Consider the following 18,927-nt stretch of genomic DNA (forward strand, 5'->3'; position numbering starts at 1 on the left):
GCGGCTGCGAGGTATGAGCCGAGATCTGGCACGCGGAGCCGCGCTGAGCTGCAAACTGTCCCACCCCACGGTATTCCTGCACCCACTGCTTTGTGCTCAGAGCTCCAGAGGGGAGCTCCAGGTGTTTCCCAGCTCAGAGGGGATGGGAGGAAGGACAGGGCGGCCACCTGAGGCTGTGCACTCCCAGCTTTGAAACCAAATGCCACCAGCAGAGCCTGGGCCAGCAGCATCGTTCCCAGGGGATTTGGCTCTTTGCAGCTGTGATGTTCCTCCCCATGCCTGTCACAGCTCCAGCAGACCAAGTGCTGCTCAGCAGAAAATACCAAGAAACAGCAAATCTCCCCTTTTGAAAGGCAAATGATTTTGCTGATTATTTCAGCCTCCTGCTCTGGAGGCTGTTAATGCTCTAGTCAGGAGCTCCAGGGGCCGGAGCGGCGCCGGGAATGCTGGGGGGCTCTTCCCTGCCAGCAGCAGGATGTGGTTGGAGCACTTTCAAACATTAATTAGACCTTTTTGCTGTTAATGAATCACTCCTGATTTTTGCAAACTCTTGGCTTTCAAATGCTCCACGCAGAGCTCAGCCCAGTGCTCCTCAGAGCGGGGACAGAGAGCAGGAATGTGTCACAGCCACTTTTCCAGGTGACACGGACCTGCAGGGACACAAGGGACAGTCACCACGTGCCACCCACGGGCAGCCAGCAGAGCTCCTTCAGACCACAGAGTGCACCTTGCTCTTTTGGGAGCCTTTATGGTTTGTTTTTCCCAAACTCCAGGAGGAATTCCCTGCTGTCAGCTGTTCTCCTGCCACGATGATCCCTCATTTCCAGAGGGAAGAGCCGGAGCAGTGCACTCACCCTCCTGCATTCCTCTGGAACTGCTGCTCTCACCAAGTGAGTGTGTGGGGGAACCAGCAAGCTCCCAGCTGGAAAACCCCTGGGAAGCTTGCAGGAAGGCAGTTGGAATAATCAGTCTTTGCCCTTCTCTGGTGCCTTTCAGCAGAGGATCTCCAAGCACACTGACCCAGAGGCTAATCAGGCAGAAAGGGAACAGCTGGCAGGACAGCACTGGGATGTGAACGGCCTCAGTGGGATGAGGAGTGGCCTCACTCACCATGGAGCAATGGGCAGGAGGTTCTGGATCTCTGCTCCACCCTGGCATTAACTCCTACCTGCCTCCCACTTCCCTGAAATCACTGTTGATGCTGCTGGTCCATCAGGCTGAGGCAGAGCTCACCCTCTGGCAGAGACACACCTCGCTGATTATGATTGTGATTTATTTTCCAGGTAGGATTGGTCCAACAGCCTGGGCAGGTGATGAAGAGCCTGAACCCCGGTCCTGCTCCTCACCACCTGGGAGAGCAGAGCCAAAATCCAGGAGCTCAAACCCCCTTTGCCAGGTGAGGATTTTGTGGGAGCAAGTCTCCAACCCCAGCACCCACATTTGGATGGGACATGCAGGGGCCCAACCAGGGCTTGTGATGGTCCCCTGACCACTCAGGGGCAGCTGTGGGGCCCCACCTGGCAGGAAGGTCCTCCTCCATCCTTCTTTCAGCACAGTTCTCCTGCCTGCAGATCAGCTCCAGCAGCACACCATGGAAATGCTCCTCCACAGGCTTTGGAGTTCTCCTGCAGCCACAAGCTCCACGTGCCCATCACATTTCTCGTTTGCTTTCAGGTTCCCCTGCTCCTTCCAGGGCAGTTCAGTGTCTCACCACTCTCTTAAACCCATGGGAATGACTTTGTGCAGGTAGCACAGACACAGTGGGGCTGGGAAGCTGCTGAGTGTGGCACAGCAGTGACATTCCTGTGGTCACTCTGCCTCTCTTCCCATCCCTCTGGGCACAAGAGCTCCCTGTGCAGCTCCCCAGCCCAACGCTATAAGAAATGGTTTCTTCCCATTCCCAGAGGCTCCTGTGCTGGAGAAATGCCACGTGGGGTGGATAAATCATTATAAGGCAAGGGCTAAAGGCTTTTTATAGGAATTAGATAATCCATCCCCTCTGTGGCCGTGCCGTGGGATGGGCGGCCAAGCGCTGCCTCTCCGTCACGGACATCCACCTTTCCCTCCCCCCCTGCCATGAAAACTGCATCCACAGATCCCCCATCTGCTCACATACATCACACACTTCACTCCAGTTTATTAGCTGGAATAAATCATAAATATTTCATTATATATCAACGGCGCTCGACTCTGGGAAGGCGCAATCCATCACCCCGACGTTCCCCGCGACCTGCCGCCGTGCAATAAGCTTTCCAGTCTATTAAACAAGATTGATACAGTGTGCCAGGCTGGACTGGGGGGATTTATTTATGGAGCACTGGGAGAGGGAGGGCATGGAAAGCGTGGGGCTGCTCCTGGGCAGCCCAACCACAAACCCTGGAGCAGCAAGAGGCAGAGTCCTCCTCCAAGTGTGTCATGGGAATAGAAGAATCGTGGAATTGTGGAATTATTTCGCTTGGAAAAGGCCCTTAAGACTGTCTGTTCCACCCATTGCACAGCACTGCCAAGCCCAGCACTACCCCGTGTCCCCAAGTGCCACATCCTCATGGTTTTTAAATCCCTGCCCTGGGCAGCTGTGCCAAGGCTGGACAGCTCTTCCCATGAGGAAAGCTCCCCCAATATCTAAGGATGTTGGATATCAGGGAAGGCTGTTTACTCTTGTCCTTCTCTAGGAGAAGAGATGGCAAAGCAAGGTGCAACTGAAGCAACATCCTGCCTCCAGCAGGGACATTCCAGAATGTCCCCAGCTCAGGAAATTCCACCTGATCCTCCCAAGTGAGACCTCTCTCCAAGCCTCATCTCCCTGCAGGACCAACAGCACCCTCAGTGTGAGTGACTCTGGTTGAATCCTGGGCCTTGGGTGAGTTACCAGCACTCGAGAGATGCTTGGGAAGGTGCAGCTCTCCGTGATCCAGAGCCTCTCCAGCACTGCTGGGATTGATTGGAGGCATCCCTGCTCCTGAAGGGATTGACGCCGCCTCGGCAGCGGTGATGTATGTGCAGAGATCTATTTAATGAAATGCTAAATGATAGGCTAAATAACTGAGCAACTTTAGCTTGATTTATTGGGTGGAAGTGAGGAATGCGTGTCCCTGCTGTCAGCCATCTTGGCTGCCAACAGAGGTCACGAGCACTAATTGTAGCTAATTAACATTAATTAGACTTGGGAAAGACTGGGTCTCCTCTCCCCAGTCATCCCCATCCACCCCAGCCCTTCAGCACTCACATTCCCTGGAACCAGGCTGCGTTCCCAGCAGCCCGAGGTTCCCCAGTTCCTGTTAATCCCAATCCAGCTGAAATCATCAACTCCTGCTTTTCCCCAACTTTTCCACCCTGCTCAGACCACGAGGGTGAGACCTGCCAGGCTCCCAGAGTCCAACTTGCTGCTCCCTTTGGAGCTTGTCACAACCTCAAAGTGACTCTTGGGGGATCCTCGAGTCCATCCACCCTCCCCAGGTCACCTGGACCAGCAAATTCCTTCCTTGGGCTCCCAGGAGGCCCTGTCCAAAAGCACCGGGGCTGCTCCGAGGCCCGGCTCCCTCAGCGGAGCACCGAGGGTTCGGAGAGCGCCGCGATCATTAATAAAGCATCAAAGGCTCCTGAGGGGGAGAGTTTGAAACTTCCTCAAAAAACCACATGTTTATTAATACCACAGCAATTATTCATGAGGAAACCCTCTCCCCAGCAGCTCCCAGGGCTCCCGCTCGCTCCCTGGGTGCAGGACAAAGCCTTTCCCGGTGTCCCTGCCCCGGCCAGCAGAGCCGCTGGCACCGGGAGAAGGGCCGGCATTGCGCTCCTGGATCCAGCTGCTATCCTGGCACCGGCAGCCCTGGCTGGCAGCACAACTCCAATCTGCTGCCAAAATCCTCCAGAGGGGCCTGGGAGGAGAGTGGCTCAGCAGCTGCAGCCCGAGATCTGTCCCTGTGCTGGGAACAGGCAGGTGAGCTCGGCGTGGAGCCGCTGTTCTCCAGGCAGGTTCCACTGGAGAGCACAGTGTAAGGATGGAGCTGCTCCCAGGGCTGGAAACCCTCTGCTCTGGAGCCAGGCTGGGGGAGCTGGGGGTGCTCACTGGAGAAGGGGAGAGCTCTGAGCCCCTTCCAGGGCCTACAGAGACTCCAGGAGAGTCTATCTGTCCACATGAAGCTGTGGCAGGGCAGGTTTGGGCTGGAGATCAGGGAAAGGTTCTTCCCCCAGAGGGTGCTGGCACTGCCCAGGGAATGGTCCGAGGCTGCCAGAGCTCCAGGAGAGTTTGGACAGAGCTTTCAAGCACAGGCTGGGATTGTTGGGCTGTCTGGGCAGGGCCAGGATTTGTATTTTGATATTCTTAATGTGTCCCTTCCAGCTGAGGATATTCCATGACTCTGTGATTGATCTGGGAAAGGCACTGGGTCATCTGCAAGCTGCCTGCTCCCAGGAGAAAGGGGTTAAACAATGGACTCCCCACTCTCCAAACTTCTCCAGAGACTCCTGGAGCTGGAGCAGCCAGCATGAGGAAAAAAGAAAATCAGAAATAAGGAAAAAAAAAAAAAAGAAAAAAAAAGCAAGCCCGAGCCTGGAATGAATTCCTGTCATGCTCTCTAACAGGGAACTTTGTATTCCACAGGCAGCAGCGCTGAGCCTGCTGTCAGAGCCACGCTGGGAGAAAGGGCAAAACCCTGCCGAGATGAAAGAATGGGAAGCACTGGAACAGCCTCCCCTGGCATTTACACCTGGAAAAAAAATAAATCACTCAAGGGCATCTCACAAAGAGCTGTGCTAATAAGGCTCTCCTCCCCACGCTGTGTGGCTGTGCCGGCGGAGCGGGACGTGGAGCGGTGCCAGGAGAGCTGGCAGCAGCTCAGGTACCTGCCAGGGGAAAGGAGCAGGTAAGACAAGCCTGATTCAACCCTGTGCTGAGCTCTGCCCACCCTGCTTCCAGCCAGGGGACAGAGGGGGACTGCCCAGGAGTGCAGCTGGCCCTTGTCTCGGCTGGTCTAGCAGACAATCCTTCCCCTCACACATGTATTTTCCAAAGGTTCCTCAAATTTACTGCGCCTCTCAGGCAGGGTGAGAAGTCAGGGTGATGCCCACTGACCCTCCTTGGCTTGTCTGCACATCCTGTTTCCTTCACCATCCAAATTCCCCCTCCACAACCCCGTCCTGGCTCCTGTGAGAGGGCTCATCCCACCACACAGACCTTTCCCTGCTCCCAAGAGGATTTTTCTCCTTCTCTGAGCACAGGGAAGAAGGCAGGGCAGTGTTTAGGTGTTACCCTCTGGTGTCACTGTCCCACTGCATCCCTTCTCCAACCCCTCTCCCTGCAAACCAGACTTCCCAACACATCCCACTGGGCAGCAGGATTGGTTTCCAAATACACAGAGCCCGTCCTGTTGTTCTGGGGCCTCAGGGGCTGCTGCAGATGGTCCCTGCTCCAGCCTTGGCCTGGGCTGGCGTTGGGCACCTCACAGAGCCCGTGCCAGCCAAGTCCCGGGCACCCAGCCAGGAGAGGACAGCACCAAATGGAAACTCAGCCTTGGCAAAGCCTGGCAGCACCTCAGATCCTGCCTGCCCTTGGCAGAGATGCTGCTCCTCGTTTTTATCTCGTTTCTTCAGCTCAGCATGACCAGGAGCCTCTCCAAGCCCTCAGAACTGAGGGACAGGAGCAGATGAACGCTCCCCAGGCTCCAAGGGAAAACAGTGGCTAAAGCAGGCAAACCTGGAAGGTTCCTGCAAAGCAAGCAGCCAAGGGTTTGGAGGTTCAGTCCTCACTACAGGAACTCATGGGTGACTGATAAGACACAAGCAGGGACCCCCCCTGCTCCTCCAGCCTGAATTATTGCAGATGGGTTTGCCCAGAGGATCAGCCAGAAAAGAAAATGGGTAAGTAAAAATGAAAAACGCTTCTTTTTTTCACATTAGCATTTAAATATTTATGGAAATCCCTGCAGACAACGAGACAAAACTATAAGGAAAACTCAAGGAGTAATAAATAAATCAGTGCTCCAAGGTGTGGCTGGTGGAGCTTTGAAGAGCGTGGTAACAAAAAATAATAATGGTAATAATAAAAATATTAGAGCAGATCCCTCTGCTCCCTGCAGCTACTGAGGGATGATCAAACCTTAGCAAAAGGCAGAATCACCTCTTATTTTCCATGCAATGACCTGGAGCCTGGCCCTGGGCACTTCCAGGGATCCAGGGCCTGCCCACCCTCCCAGGGAACAATTCCTTCCTAAATCCCTGAAATGGGATGGAATTGAATAAGATGGGATGGGAAGAATGATTCCCAGCAGTCAGGGGCTCGTTCCAGGCCCTCCCTCCAGGCTGTGAGGGCAGCACTGCTGGAGCAGAGCTGGAGGGGTAAAAGCAGACACAGCAGCAGAGGGAAGAGGCTGGATTTGGGAGCTGCAGGGGCCTGCTGTTCCCACCGACTCTCGGCTGGGGAGCAATTGCTCCACGCCTCTGGAAACGAGCCTCAGTGCAGCAGAGGTTCTCAAACAAGGAAAGGGTTGGCATCCAAGATGTTTGATACGACGAGAGCAGAGCTTTAGAGAGTAAACAAATTCTGTGCCAAAAGCTGCTCTCATTTACAGCTACAAAAATCCCAAGTCACTCTGAACTGCTGAAAACATCAGTTTCACCAGCAGTCAGGGAAACAGAATCAGGGAATCACGGAATGGTTTGGCTTGGAAGGGAACTTAGAGCTCATCTCGTTCCACCCCTCCCATGTCCTGGTGACCCCAAGGCTTCCAGCTGTCAGGCAAACCTGGAAATACTGAATCCTCAAGGAGAAGGAAAAAATACTCAAGCATTAAGCAGAAAAAGGGAATTCTCTCTCCAAAGTGTTTGAAGTGTGTGTGTAAGGAACCTCTGGGGGTGATAAAGGCTGATATACCAGAAAATCTTCCCTATTTATGCTCTTAATTTCAGAAACACTTCTTAAATGAGGGCTGGGTGGAAAGGGGAGCCCAGCACATGCCTGGTCTGGCTTCTGTTCTTGTCTCTTCCTACAGCAGCGTGTTTGGGGACCACTGGCAGTTTTGGGGGTGTCCTCCCATGGCATTTGTGGCAAGGTTGGTCCCAAAGGCAGCAGCTGAGCCATCCAGCCCCACCCGTGAGCTGATCCCTGCCAGACTCCAAAAGAAGCTCCTCCAGGCAGGAGCCCCCCTCCATCCGGTGGGATCACACCGGTAACTCACATAATTTCAGCACATTACAATTAAGGAATCATTTCTTTAAAAATAGAATTTGCATTAGCTGGATTTGTGAGTAGGAAAGCCACTGCAAACAAACAGAAAACCTGCAGATTAAGATGCTAATTAGATGCATTTCTATTTATAATCTGCCTTGATCAGCCTCAAGTATTTTCTCTTTCAGGTGTCTGTGCTCCACCCACGGATGTGAGCAATTCCCCTGGCAGGGAAACACCTGCTGGTCCCTGGGGACAGCCAAACCTCGGGAAAAGCCTGTGCCAGAGGGATGGGGGTGCATCCCACTCCTGCTCCTTAGGGAGGAGGGAAGAGCTGTGCCTGGCCAGGGATGACCTGCCCAGGACCTTTCCTACAAACACCACATTCCTCACTGCTGGAAAACTGCAGGAAGCTTTGCCTTTCCCATCCAAAGGGGTGGGAATCACGGAATTAGCTGGAAAATATCTTTACTATCATCAAGTCCAACCATGAGCCCTGCACCACCACCCTGGTCACCACTGACCACCCCCCCAGGTGTCACATCCATGTTTTTTGAACACTTCCAGGGATGGGGACTGCCCTTTCCATGAAGAAATTTTCCCCAATATCCAACTTAAACCTTCTCTAAGACCATTTCTTCACATCCTGCCCCTCCTTTTCTCCAGGCTGAGCCCCTTCCCAGCTCCCTCAGCCCCTCCTGGTGCTGCAGTCGTGGTGGGGGTTGGACTTGGTGGCCTTGAAAGGTCCTTCCCCACCCAAACTATTCCATGATTTTATGGAATCTCCAAGAGCCAGGGCTGGGAATGGCAAGGATCTGCAGCTGGTGTCAGTTGTGGACTGGAGAGCTCAGTCTGAAAATGACAGAGAGACAGCAGGAGGTCGCTGAAACCAGCCAGAGTCACTGGGATCGTTCCCTGCACTGGGATTCACGGCTGCAGCAACAGCATGTTCCATCTTTGGAGCAAGCTGGGAATTCAGTGCTGAGTGGGATGCTCTCAGCTAAGCCAGGGCTTGCCCTTGGTGCTTGGATTTGTAATCACAGTGGAAAAACAACTCCTTTTTGTTGTTGTTGTTGGGTTGTGGGGTTTTTTTTGTTTTATTTTGTTTTCCTTGGAGTTTCCGCTCTCACTGCAGAACATCCAGAAGGAATAAACAGACACCAGGTCCACTCTCTCTCCAAAGCCTTAACAACAGGATATGAGAAGTGTTTTGGGCCATAGGATTTATTATTAATGGGGTTCAGGGGCATTTGTGACCTGTGCAAAAAGATCCAACAAAAATTCACTGATAAACCAAGATTTAACAATGTGAAAAACAGCTCCAAGGTTGTGGGGGTTTTTTGAAATGCAGCTCAAAGAAAGAAATTTAAAAGATATGAGTCATCATTCCGAAATGTGCATCAAACAAGTTAAATAACTCTTACTTTCTTAACGACATATTAATCAAAGTGCATTGATTCTTGAATCAGATTCTACTCCCAACAAGCTCTCTATCTTCTCCATCCTGATGCATGCATTAAGAGAGTTTTATTCTGACAGATACAATATAGCAATCAATAAAATCTTATTATATGGAGCACAGATACATGGATTTGTTGCAGGATTTACGCACTACTTTCAAACCCGGTGCTATTTCATGTCTCAGCCTTAACCTGTAATTGAAAATAAATCTCCCTGAATACACCAGATTCTAATTTTCTGGATGTATGGGCAGATGTGAATGGGAGCTGCCCTTCCCTCAGGGAGCAGGCTGCTCTGGGGTGCTGGGTTGGCAGATCCCTCTGCAGAAACCCCAGTGCAGGAGGGAAATGTGGGGAAAGGGGCAATGCCTGGGCACTCCCGAACCCTCCTCGTGCTTCCAAAGCCTCCTGGACAGGGATAACAGCATCTGACAGTGCCAGAGCCTGGCCCATGTGGGCATGGATGGATGATGGAGGATGGATGGATGGATGGACAGATGGATGGATGGATGGATGGATGATGGATGGATGGATGGATGATGGATGGATGATGGAGGATGGATGGATGGATGGATGGATGGATGATGGAGGATGGATGATGGATGGATGATGGATGATGGATGGATGGATGGATGATGGATGATGGAGGATGGATGGATGGATGGACAGATGGATGGATGGATGGTGGATGATGGATGGATGGATGATGGATGATGGAGGATGGATGGATGGATGGACAGATGGATGGATGGATGGATGGATGATGGATGGATGGATGGATGGATGATGGAGGATGGATGGATGGATGGATGATGGAGGATGGATGATGGAGGATGGATGGATGATGGACAGATGGATGGATGGATGATGGATGGATGGACGGACGGACATCAGGGTGACCACAGAAGCTGCTGTTTCTCTGCTGCTTTTCCTTCAGATTTGATTTTGCTCATAGGATGATGGAATGGTTTGGGTTAGAAGGGACCTTAAAGAGCACCCAGTGCCACCCCCTGCCATGGCAGGGACACCTTTCATTATTCCAGGCTGCTCCCAGTCCTGTCCAGCCTGACCTTGGGCACTTCCAGGGATGCAGGGACAGCCAGAGCTGCTCTGGGCACCTGTGCCAGGGCCTCATCCTAAAAAACCACTTTCCCTCTTTTCTCCTCTCCTCCCCTCAGAGCAGCATGGAGTGTTTGGAGGCTGCCTCTCACCTGGCAGGACCTGGCACAGCTGGGCAGGCTCAGCAGGGACAGGAGCCAGATGCCCAGGGGCGTTGTTCCTCTGGGCTCGGCTGGGCCTGCGAGGGCTCGGTGCCACTTGGATGGATGACAGCAGGTGGAAACCCAGCAGTCTCCCTGGAAATGGCTAGAGGGGACTTTGATCTCGGCAGCTCTGTCAACAGTGTTAATACAATAAAAATAATCAAATTCACTCGGATGGAAATGAGAGATGGAGGGATCGGCAGACAGCAGCGCAAATCCCAGGGAATAAAGAGGATGGGAGCAACAGCACATCCCCTCTGCACCCCCAGGAGTTCAGAGGCTTCCAGAAGAGCCACAATCTTGAATTCATCAAAGTCACTGTTTTTTCCCCCTGATTTTTTGGACAGGGTTTGGAGCAGCCTGGTCTAGTGGAAGGTGGCACCATGGCAGGGATGTGCTTTAAGGTCCCTTCCCATCCAAACCATTCCATAATTCTGTGAAACCCCAGCCCAGAGGGCCTTGGCCAGCAGCTGCAGCCTGCAGGTCACTGCTGGGGACACCCACGAGGGTGGGCAGTGAGCAGAACGCTGGCAGAGTCGGGAATGCCATCGCCAGGGTTCTGGGAACGCTGTGTGCTGACATTCAGCCTCCTCTGTAAAACACTCACCTGGATGACCTGGAAGTGGCAGATACAGGGAATTACAGCCTGGCTGAGGCTAGGATTCACCTCTGTTGGATCCTGCCAGTATGGTTTTGGCTCCAGGGTAACTAATTTGTGCTTAATGGGGATAATTCACCCTCCAGATCCAAACCCTGTGACAGGACACAACCCCTTTCATTCCCTCAAGGCTGTTTTACCTCCACGGGACATTTGCCACCTCTGAGTGATCTCCAGAGGCTGCTGATGAGGCTGGGGCAGGCAGGGTGAGGATGGGGCCATGGGATGGCTCCTGGCACTGCTGGATAAATGAGGCTTGTGAAAAACCCAGTCCCATCGACCTGATGTCCACGAGAGACGGAGCAGGAGGGAGGAGAGGAAAGGAAGCTCAGGCAGAGCGGGGGTAGGGATGGGGCAGGGATGGGGCAGGGAGTTCAAGCCTCCTGCCCTAGGGAAGGGGGACATCAGGAGGTCACCTGGCTGCTGGGGGGTTCTCCAAGCACCCCTTGACCCACCCTGAACCCCCCACTCCTGTCACTGCTCCCCTCCCTTGTTTCCAGCGCTGAGCTTTGCTCAGTTGGCGAAAGGGTTAAGTTTAATTTATACTGATTTCTATTTAATATCATTCTCTCCCCGTAGGAGCCGGCAGCTGTGAGCTGATTGTAGTCCCTCATTATGCAGTCTGTATCACTAATGGCCTGTGACAAAGGCATGCCATCTTCCCGGCCTTACCCCCGAGAGCCAATTAAACACACATACTCCCTTCCTGTTTGCGGCGCATTACAATGAAATTAAACTGAATTTCAAAATCATTTTCTCCTAAAGACATCTCTTTGCAATAATTAATGCACGCTATTCCTTTGCAGCTGAAATATTCATCAGGAGTGTTGACTAAAAAAATTTTTAAAGCTGATTGCCCTGCACCCCACGTGAGGGTTGGTGACGCTCCGGTCCCAGCCCGCGGTACCCGCCTGGCCCGGGGACTCGTGGTGACACTGCTGGCAGAGTGAGCTCTGCTTCGGGAGAACAATTAGAATAAATCACAGCTTCTTCAGGAACCAACAATAAATCAGGTTACACAGAAGGCATCAGAAATGCAGCCTGACTCCAGCCACCACAGCGCTGCTAACACACAGTCAAGAGGGGAGTGGGGAAACCAGAGCTGTGGATAACATGGAATCAGAGAATCCCAGAATCACTGAGGCTGGAAAAGACCTCCAAGGTCATCATGTCCAACCTGTGACTGATCCCCACCTTGCCACTCATCCCAGAGCACCGAGTGCCACATCCAGGCATCCCTTGGACACCTCCAGGGATGGGGACTCCAGAATCTCCCCAGGCAGCCCCTGCCAATGAACAAGCCTTTCGGTGAATAAATTCCTCCCGATGTCCAACCTGAGCCTCCCCTGGCACAGCTTGAGGCCATTTCCTCAAATCCCTGGAAACCTGGAGGTAGAGCCCGACCCCCATCTGGCCGCACCCTCCTCTCAGGGGTTTGTAGCTGGTAGTTAATGATTCTGTGACACAGTCCCTGTGTAAATTGAGACAAATCCCACCTGTCTGCAAAGCTGAATTCCCAGGAAAACATTAAGCAGTGGTATTTCATGCTTAGGAGCAAAGCACCCCAAACACCCCCCACAACTCAGTGACTCACTACAGCCATTGCAGGCAAAGCCCCTTCCCCAGCCAGCGTTTGGAAACACACCCAGCCTGCCAGCCCCAGTTCCAGCCCCAGTTCCAGCCCCTCTCCAACCCTGTGCACCCACCCAGAGCTGCTGGGGGAGCCCTCCCCGTCCCGTACCTGTTCGGAACCATCCGTCGGGCGTGAAGGCATCCGCGGTTTCCTTGGGTCTGTTCCAGTACTCGCGGAACACCGAGGGGCCCTTCACCAGCAGCTCCCCCTCTTGTCCCTCCAGGCCCGGTGTCACCTAGGACAGGCACACAGTGAGTGCATCTCACCCTCACCTGTGAGGGTGACACACAGGACACACAGCACCGGCTCCACCACACCCTGCCCGTCTGCAGGACCTCTCTCCCCGGCTGAGAAGGGCTCATCCAGCTGCTTTTGATATTCCAAAGCACTGGAAATGAGCACCTGTGTTATGTGAAAACAGGGATTGACCTCCTGGAAGTGCAGGCCAGGGTGAGGCTTTCCAGCTGCTGGGAGAGAGGTCACACAGAGAGACGTGCAGGAAATAACTCTTGGGAAAGGGATGGTCCTTTCTGACCCCTTCCAGGGATCCAGGGGCAGCCACAGCTTCTCTGGGCACCTGTGCCAGGGTCTCACCTCCCTCACTGCCAGGAATTCCTTCCCAATATCCCATCTAAACCCATTCTCTGTCAGTTTAAACCCACAACCAAGGTGTGCAAAGCCACTGCTGGGATGGAAGGGTGTGAGGGATGTGTCTGGACACTCTGCTCCATCCCTCTGTGGAGAACAGCTCAGTAACAGGAATTCCAAGCCACTTTCCCAGCCACTTTGTACTGAGCTGTTGCAATGGCCAGGACCCATCTGGGACCCCGAAAATCAGCAGTGCCAGAAACAGGGCCACGAGGGAAAGCTGTAATAGCAGTGCTGGAGCGCCAGGCAGTCCCAGGGCAGGGCAGGCTCTCTGCAGCCTCTGAAGGAATCAAAGCTTCCCTAATGGAAAATGCTTAGAAAACTGCTTCTACAGCATCATTTTCAAGTATTTTCTTCCTGATGTCCTGTCCTGGAGGATGGGGTGACAAGGGGATCTCTGCACACACAGCCAAGGCTTCTTCCAGAGCCCTGGTTGGGGATCAATTCCCTGCCTGGAAGATGCTGCAGGAAAGAAAAGTCATTAATGCCAATTTTGCTGAGTGATGGCAAGGTGAGGACAGTGCTGGGTGAGGTCTCTTCACAGATCTGAAAGATGGAGCTGAAGTCTAGACTATCCATGAGAGAAAACTCAGGTCTGGAGAGCCTGGAGCAAAACTCCACACCTGCAGCAGCAAAGAGCACAAAGGTTCTAAAAAAAGGAATAAAGAGGCACCAAAAAAAAGGCACAATGGGCATAAAAAAGGGCACAAGAAGTACAAAGCCTCCATGGACAAGCGTGGCAGGGACACAGTGGGTGGCACAGAGGGACCAGCAAGGCTGGCTTCAGGGCTCTTAGAGGCTGTGTGGGGTTTTATGGTGCAGATCTTTCTTCTCACCCCTTTTCCTGCTGGTGCAGCTGGGGCATCACTAAACAAGCAGCTTCTCTGAGCAGTGTCCTGGTGTTCAGGCTCCTTCCCACTCCCCAGAAGGGCTGGGCAGGGGATGGCAGAGGTAAGAACCTGCAAAATTCCCTAAGCTTCACCCTGCTGGGCTCTGGCTTCTTCTTGTCAGTGCTGAACACAAGAAGAGCTGTAAATCTGCTACAATGGAGTTATGAACCCCATCCAGCCCCATCCTGCCCAGGATTCTGCAGTGCCAGGTACCTGCACAGCCCCAGGGATCAATCCTGCCCAATGTTTACCTGCACAGTGCCATGTCTGGTGTGAATCAAGCCTTGAACCCGCTCCAGATTTCTTGTCATATCAACCCAAATTTTGGCAGCGGCTCAACCCACATCTTATCTCGAGCAGAGCCCCTTGGCAGCAGGCACCTCCCTGTTGTGTAATTTAATGATGTTAGGGCTGGCTTGCAAACAGTAAAACAGAGAGGCCGTGACGTTATCTTAATGGGATTTTGCTTGCTGCACTCGGAATGTCAGCGGCACTGCTCCCCAGCGTGGCACAGGGGCACAAACCGCCCCGGCCCGGCTCCCCAACAGCAGCAATTAAAATTCAAGGTTCACTGCATTTATCTCCTCCAAGCCCTCGTGTCTGATCCCTCTACAATCCCAGGTACAGCAGGCTGGCTGGCTCTGGGAGCAGGGATGGCAGCACACGGCTGGGCTGGTTGTTTCCTCTCTCCCTCCAATCCCGGTGGCTCCCGTTGCTGCCGCGTGGCTCCACTGCACGAGCAGCTGCTGGAGGCATCACATTGCTGAGTGCTCGCATCTCCCCCTCTCCCAGTGCCATGTTTTAATGCATTCCAGCAAGTTTAACACCCAGGCACGGCCCTGAAGGTTGTTTGAGAGCTCCCTGCTCTAAACCCAGTGGAGCTGGACCAGCCGGCTCACGAGATAAGATTCCATTTTCCACGCATGGAAATAAAAGGTTGTAATAAATCCTTTGAAGGCCTAAATCTGGGTGATTAGAAAATGCATATTTTCCCCCCTCCCCATTTTACCTCTTTATTAGGAGGGTGGTTTGTAAAGAGCTGGGAATCCCTGCCTGGCACTCGGCCCTGGGATTTGTTGAGAGGGGCTGTTTGTTTTCCTGCGGTCTCTGCCCCGCGCTCCTCCGGGAGCTGTGGCAAGGAGCTCCTAATGGACTCTAATGGAATTAGGGGAGGCTCAGAGCAGCGTGTCCTTCTCTGGGAAACAGGGAAGGCACGGTGGATTCCTAAGCAGAAACATGTGGGAGACACAGAGGGGAAGCTGGAAGGTGGGGTTTGAGGAGGTGAGACCAAGTTCTTGGGCTGGGGATTGGTAGGAAGACAGACTTGTAGGAGAAAACCCAAATACCTTCAGGTTGCAAAGAGGTTTTAGAGAGATCCACTTAAACTCTACCAGATGCCTCCTTCCCCCTTCACCCCCCAAATACTCACAGAGCCATGGAAGGTCTGGGTTGGAAGGACTTCAAAGTTGATCCAGTCCCAGCCCGTGCCAGGGCAGGGACACCTCCCACTGTCCCAGGCTGCTCCAAGCCCCATCCAGCCTGGCCTTGGACACTTCCAGGGATCCAGGGGCAGCCACAGCTCCTCTGGACACCTGTGCCAGGGCCTGCCCACCCTCACAGGGAAGGATTTCTCCCTGATATCCCATCTAACCTTACCCCCTTTGTTTAAAGCCATTCCCTGTGTCCTGTCCCTCCACCCCTTGTCCCCAGTCCCTCTCCAGCTCTCCTGGAGTCTCTTTAGGCCCTGGAAGGGGCTCTGAGCTCTCCCTGGAGCTTCTCCTGCACAGGGACCTGCAGCTGGATTTGCTGAACTTCTTTCCTTGGGGGAGAACCAAAGGCTGTGGATCAGAGCATCATATCTCAGCAGGGACCTCAAAAGGGACTTCATAACTCCATGAAGCAAAAGCATTTTGACTTGTGGGTAGGAAAGAAATGCTTCTGCAGCCCTGCCTCCTTCCTGCTGTGCTGCTCGGCTTGGAAGTGCTTGGCATTTTTCCCCACCTTGTAAATAAATGATTACTGTGATCAAAATAATTAAGCAACTGAGCCCTTAAGTGACTAATAGAAGACAATAATTTATGTATGTGAGGTTTATGGAAGTGACGGAGCCCTTTTACCTCTTCTGCCAGAGAAGTAACTTTTTCCTGGTGTTTGTTGGGCTTTTTTTTAACACACCAGAGATGGGAAATGATACAAGAAATCCTGAAGGACTGATCCAGCTCTGTCCTGCACCCCAAGTCAGGCTGTGCAGCACGGATGCCCTGCAAGGGCCCCCACTCCTCTGCTGGACCTTAATTGCCACCAGCACCTCCAGACACCTCCCTGTCCCCTCAACCAGCCCTTCAAGGCTTTGGTGGCCCAGAGCCCTGTCCCAGAATCCCAGGATCACTGAGGCTGGAAAAGAGTGTCAGTATCATTGAGTCTAAGCTGTGCCCAGTCCCCACCTTGTCCCCAGCCCAGAGCACCGAGTGCCACGTCCAGGTGTTCCTTGGACACCTCCAGGGATGGGGACTCCAAAACTTCCTAGGCAGCCCCTGCCAGTGAACAACCCTTTCCATGGGGAAATTCCTGCTGCTGTCCACCCTGAGCCTCCCTTGGCCCAGCCTGAGGCCGTTCCCTCTCCTCCTGTCCCTGTTCCCCCCGGCTGTCCCCTCCTGGCAGGGAGCTGTGCAGAGCCAGAAATTCCCCCTGAGCCTCCTTTTCTCCAGGCTGAACACAGCATCCAACACCTCAGCCCCCACTGAGCTGGAGCAGGGCAGCTCCAGGCTTGGCCCAGACTTTCCCAGATCCCAGCACATCCAGGCCTGGTGTGGGAGGTGAGGACATGCTCACCTGCCTCCTGAAGGAAGCTGGAGATAATAACCTGCTTGCCAGTGCCTTTAATCACCGTCTCCCAGGGCCATACTGGAATGGATGTCCTAGGACTGGGAGGTTTGTTACAGCATTACCAAATTCCCAGGCAATCTGAACTTTCCTGCACATTCCTAATTAAAAATTCCCTGCTAAGTTGCCTGTTTTTGTAAAGGCATTATCGTTCCTTGGAGCTCTGTGTCCTGCAGCATCCACACAAGCCTGGCAGGAGGCAATTTAGACACAGAACAATTTTCCTCCTGCTGGAAAAAGGCAGATTTCTGCTCCTCAGGGACACAGCACAGAGAGAGTAAGGAAAAAAATAAAACCCCAACCTAAAAACCCCAAGCTCAGGCTGTAATCTGCGAGGCCACATTTCACATCTGTTTTTGCAATGTTAACTTTTATAAAAGGGTTGGGAATAACACAATCCATTTACTTTTCATTTTGGAGAGTCATAAATTTAAAATCAAGGCTGGTGCACAGTGGAGCTGGAACACTGGAACTTATTTTCAAACAACCCAACCCTCTACTTACAGCAAATGTTGTTCCACTGAAAACAAAAGTGATTGTCTATATTTTTAGGCAAAACTGATTTTTTTAAGTTAGCAGCCTGATTAGCTCCAGATGATCCCAAAAGCACGACAGAAAACAAGCCAAGTTTGGGAAAGGTCAGTCCTCCCTGCAGCAGTTCCATGGACACAAAACTTCTTGATCTATATTAACAGCATAAATTAAATGTGTAACACTATTGCAGAGATGCCAACAGCTCTCCATGCTGCTGTTCTCGTCCCTCTCATTTGCAGGCTGCCTGGGATAATAAACAAGGAGAGATGTCAGCACATCTTCCCACTCCCTCTGCTCTCCTCGTTAGGGGAAGGCTCCTGATGTGCCCTTGCACCAATTCTGGGCTCGGGGCAGGCAGAGGACCAGGCAAGGACTCAATTAGTGGCCCACCCTGGGTTTGGTTTCCATCAGCCTCCCCTCCAAGTGCAGTTTGGGAGGCTGTGATGGGCTGTGACTGCACACTGCACACTGCCCCACAACCCCTGATCGCTCCCCATGCCGAGCCATCCCCTGCTCCCCTGGCTGCAAGGGACAGGGACAGCTCCTCTCCCCTCAGCCTCTGCTTCAGCACCTCCCCACCACCTCCTGGGCTCTTCCACAAACACCCCAAACCTTCCCTCAGCTCCAAAGGGGAATATTCTACTGGAAGGTGTCCCTGCTCATGGAGGAGAGAAGCCTCATCCTTCCAACCCAAACCAGTCTGGGATGCTACGGAGGAATAAAACAACAATTAAGAGATTCATAGAGCCCCTGAGGGTGCTGTGACAAAAGTGAGCTCAAAGGAAACACTTGTGGAAAGAGGGTTCTTCTTGATAGATGGATTCAACCTCCATGTGCAAGGAAATATTCTCATGGAATTGAGGCTGTCTCTGTGGTGAGAAGAGTTTTCAGCTGAGAAACAAGGGGATGTGATGCTACTGCAACCTCTGCCTCCACTTTTACTAGCAGGAAGAAATAAAATAGAGCTATGACCACAAATTAAAAAAAAAAAATAAAAAATCAGAGGGCAGAAAGAAAGAAGGAAGGAGATATAAATACATCTGAGAATGGAATCAATGCCCAAGCTGAGTAAGGAACTGCATGTGATCAATGAGAAGCAGCTAAAATGTTTATACAGGAACAAAAGCAGACTGGGCAATGAAGTGAAGACTCTTGAATTACTTGGGCAGGACACAAAACAGGATCCTGAGGAGATGAGAGAAATATGGTGAAAAAAAATGTTAACTGGAATGTGCACAAATGCAGTGTCCAGCACTGTGAGGGCTTTGGAAGGAGGTTTGGAAGAAGCTGAGGCAAATGGAAAATGGGAATAAATGCAGAGTGTTTTTATCAAATGGGGATTGTGCCAGAAATCCTGAGGGCTGGGGCTGCAGATAGAAGAAAAGTTGCAGATCTAATCCAAACTGCCTTCAACAACACATTCCCCACACTGCCTGATGGAAGAGATGATGGAGCTGAGGAAAAGCTGCTCGTGGGATGCTGGAGGTCAAGTTCACCATGGAGGTACCAACACATGAGGATGGGATGGAGCAGGGACAAGAAAACCAGTGAAAAACTGGAGGAGAGCTGTTCTGGAAGTGCAGGAGAAGCGAGGACAAAGACCTGGTCTAGGCTGAGGTGTGAATGGGAGAGGAAAGGAGCAATCCAAGGGTTCCTTTGGTTGTTCCTCTGGGACAGCCAGAGCCAGGACTCCCTGGGCCAGGTGATCACATCCTGCCCATACCTGGCCATTCTCAGGAATGCCAGGCAAGGGGGGCATGTGCCCATCTCTGGCCTCTGGAGAAGAGCCAGCTA

At 52.6% G+C, this 18,927-nt stretch overlaps 1 protein-coding gene across 7 annotated transcripts in view; it reads right to left on the reverse strand.

The window, feature by feature from the left end:
• Positions 1 to 18,927, reverse strand: part of ACSF3 (acyl-CoA synthetase family member 3) — a 51,034-nt gene that overhangs the window by 5,465 nt on the left and 26,642 nt on the right. For all 7 annotated transcript variants that reach the window (XR_004499138.1, XM_015640167.2, XM_015640169.3 and 4 more), the window contains exon 7: positions 12,287 to 12,413. Coding sequence is in view for 6 of the 7 variants with exons in the window: in XM_015640167.2 (XP_015495653.1) it covers positions 12,287 to 12,413 (127 nt within the window). In the remaining variant the exon portion in view is untranslated. The remainder of the gene's footprint in view (positions 1 to 12,286; positions 12,414 to 18,927) is intronic.

This window comes from Parus major, chromosome 11 (genome assembly GCF_001522545.3).
Source record: "Parus major isolate Abel chromosome 11, Parus_major1.1, whole genome shotgun sequence".
Classification (NCBI taxonomy): domain Eukaryota; kingdom Metazoa; phylum Chordata; class Aves; order Passeriformes; family Paridae; genus Parus; species Parus major.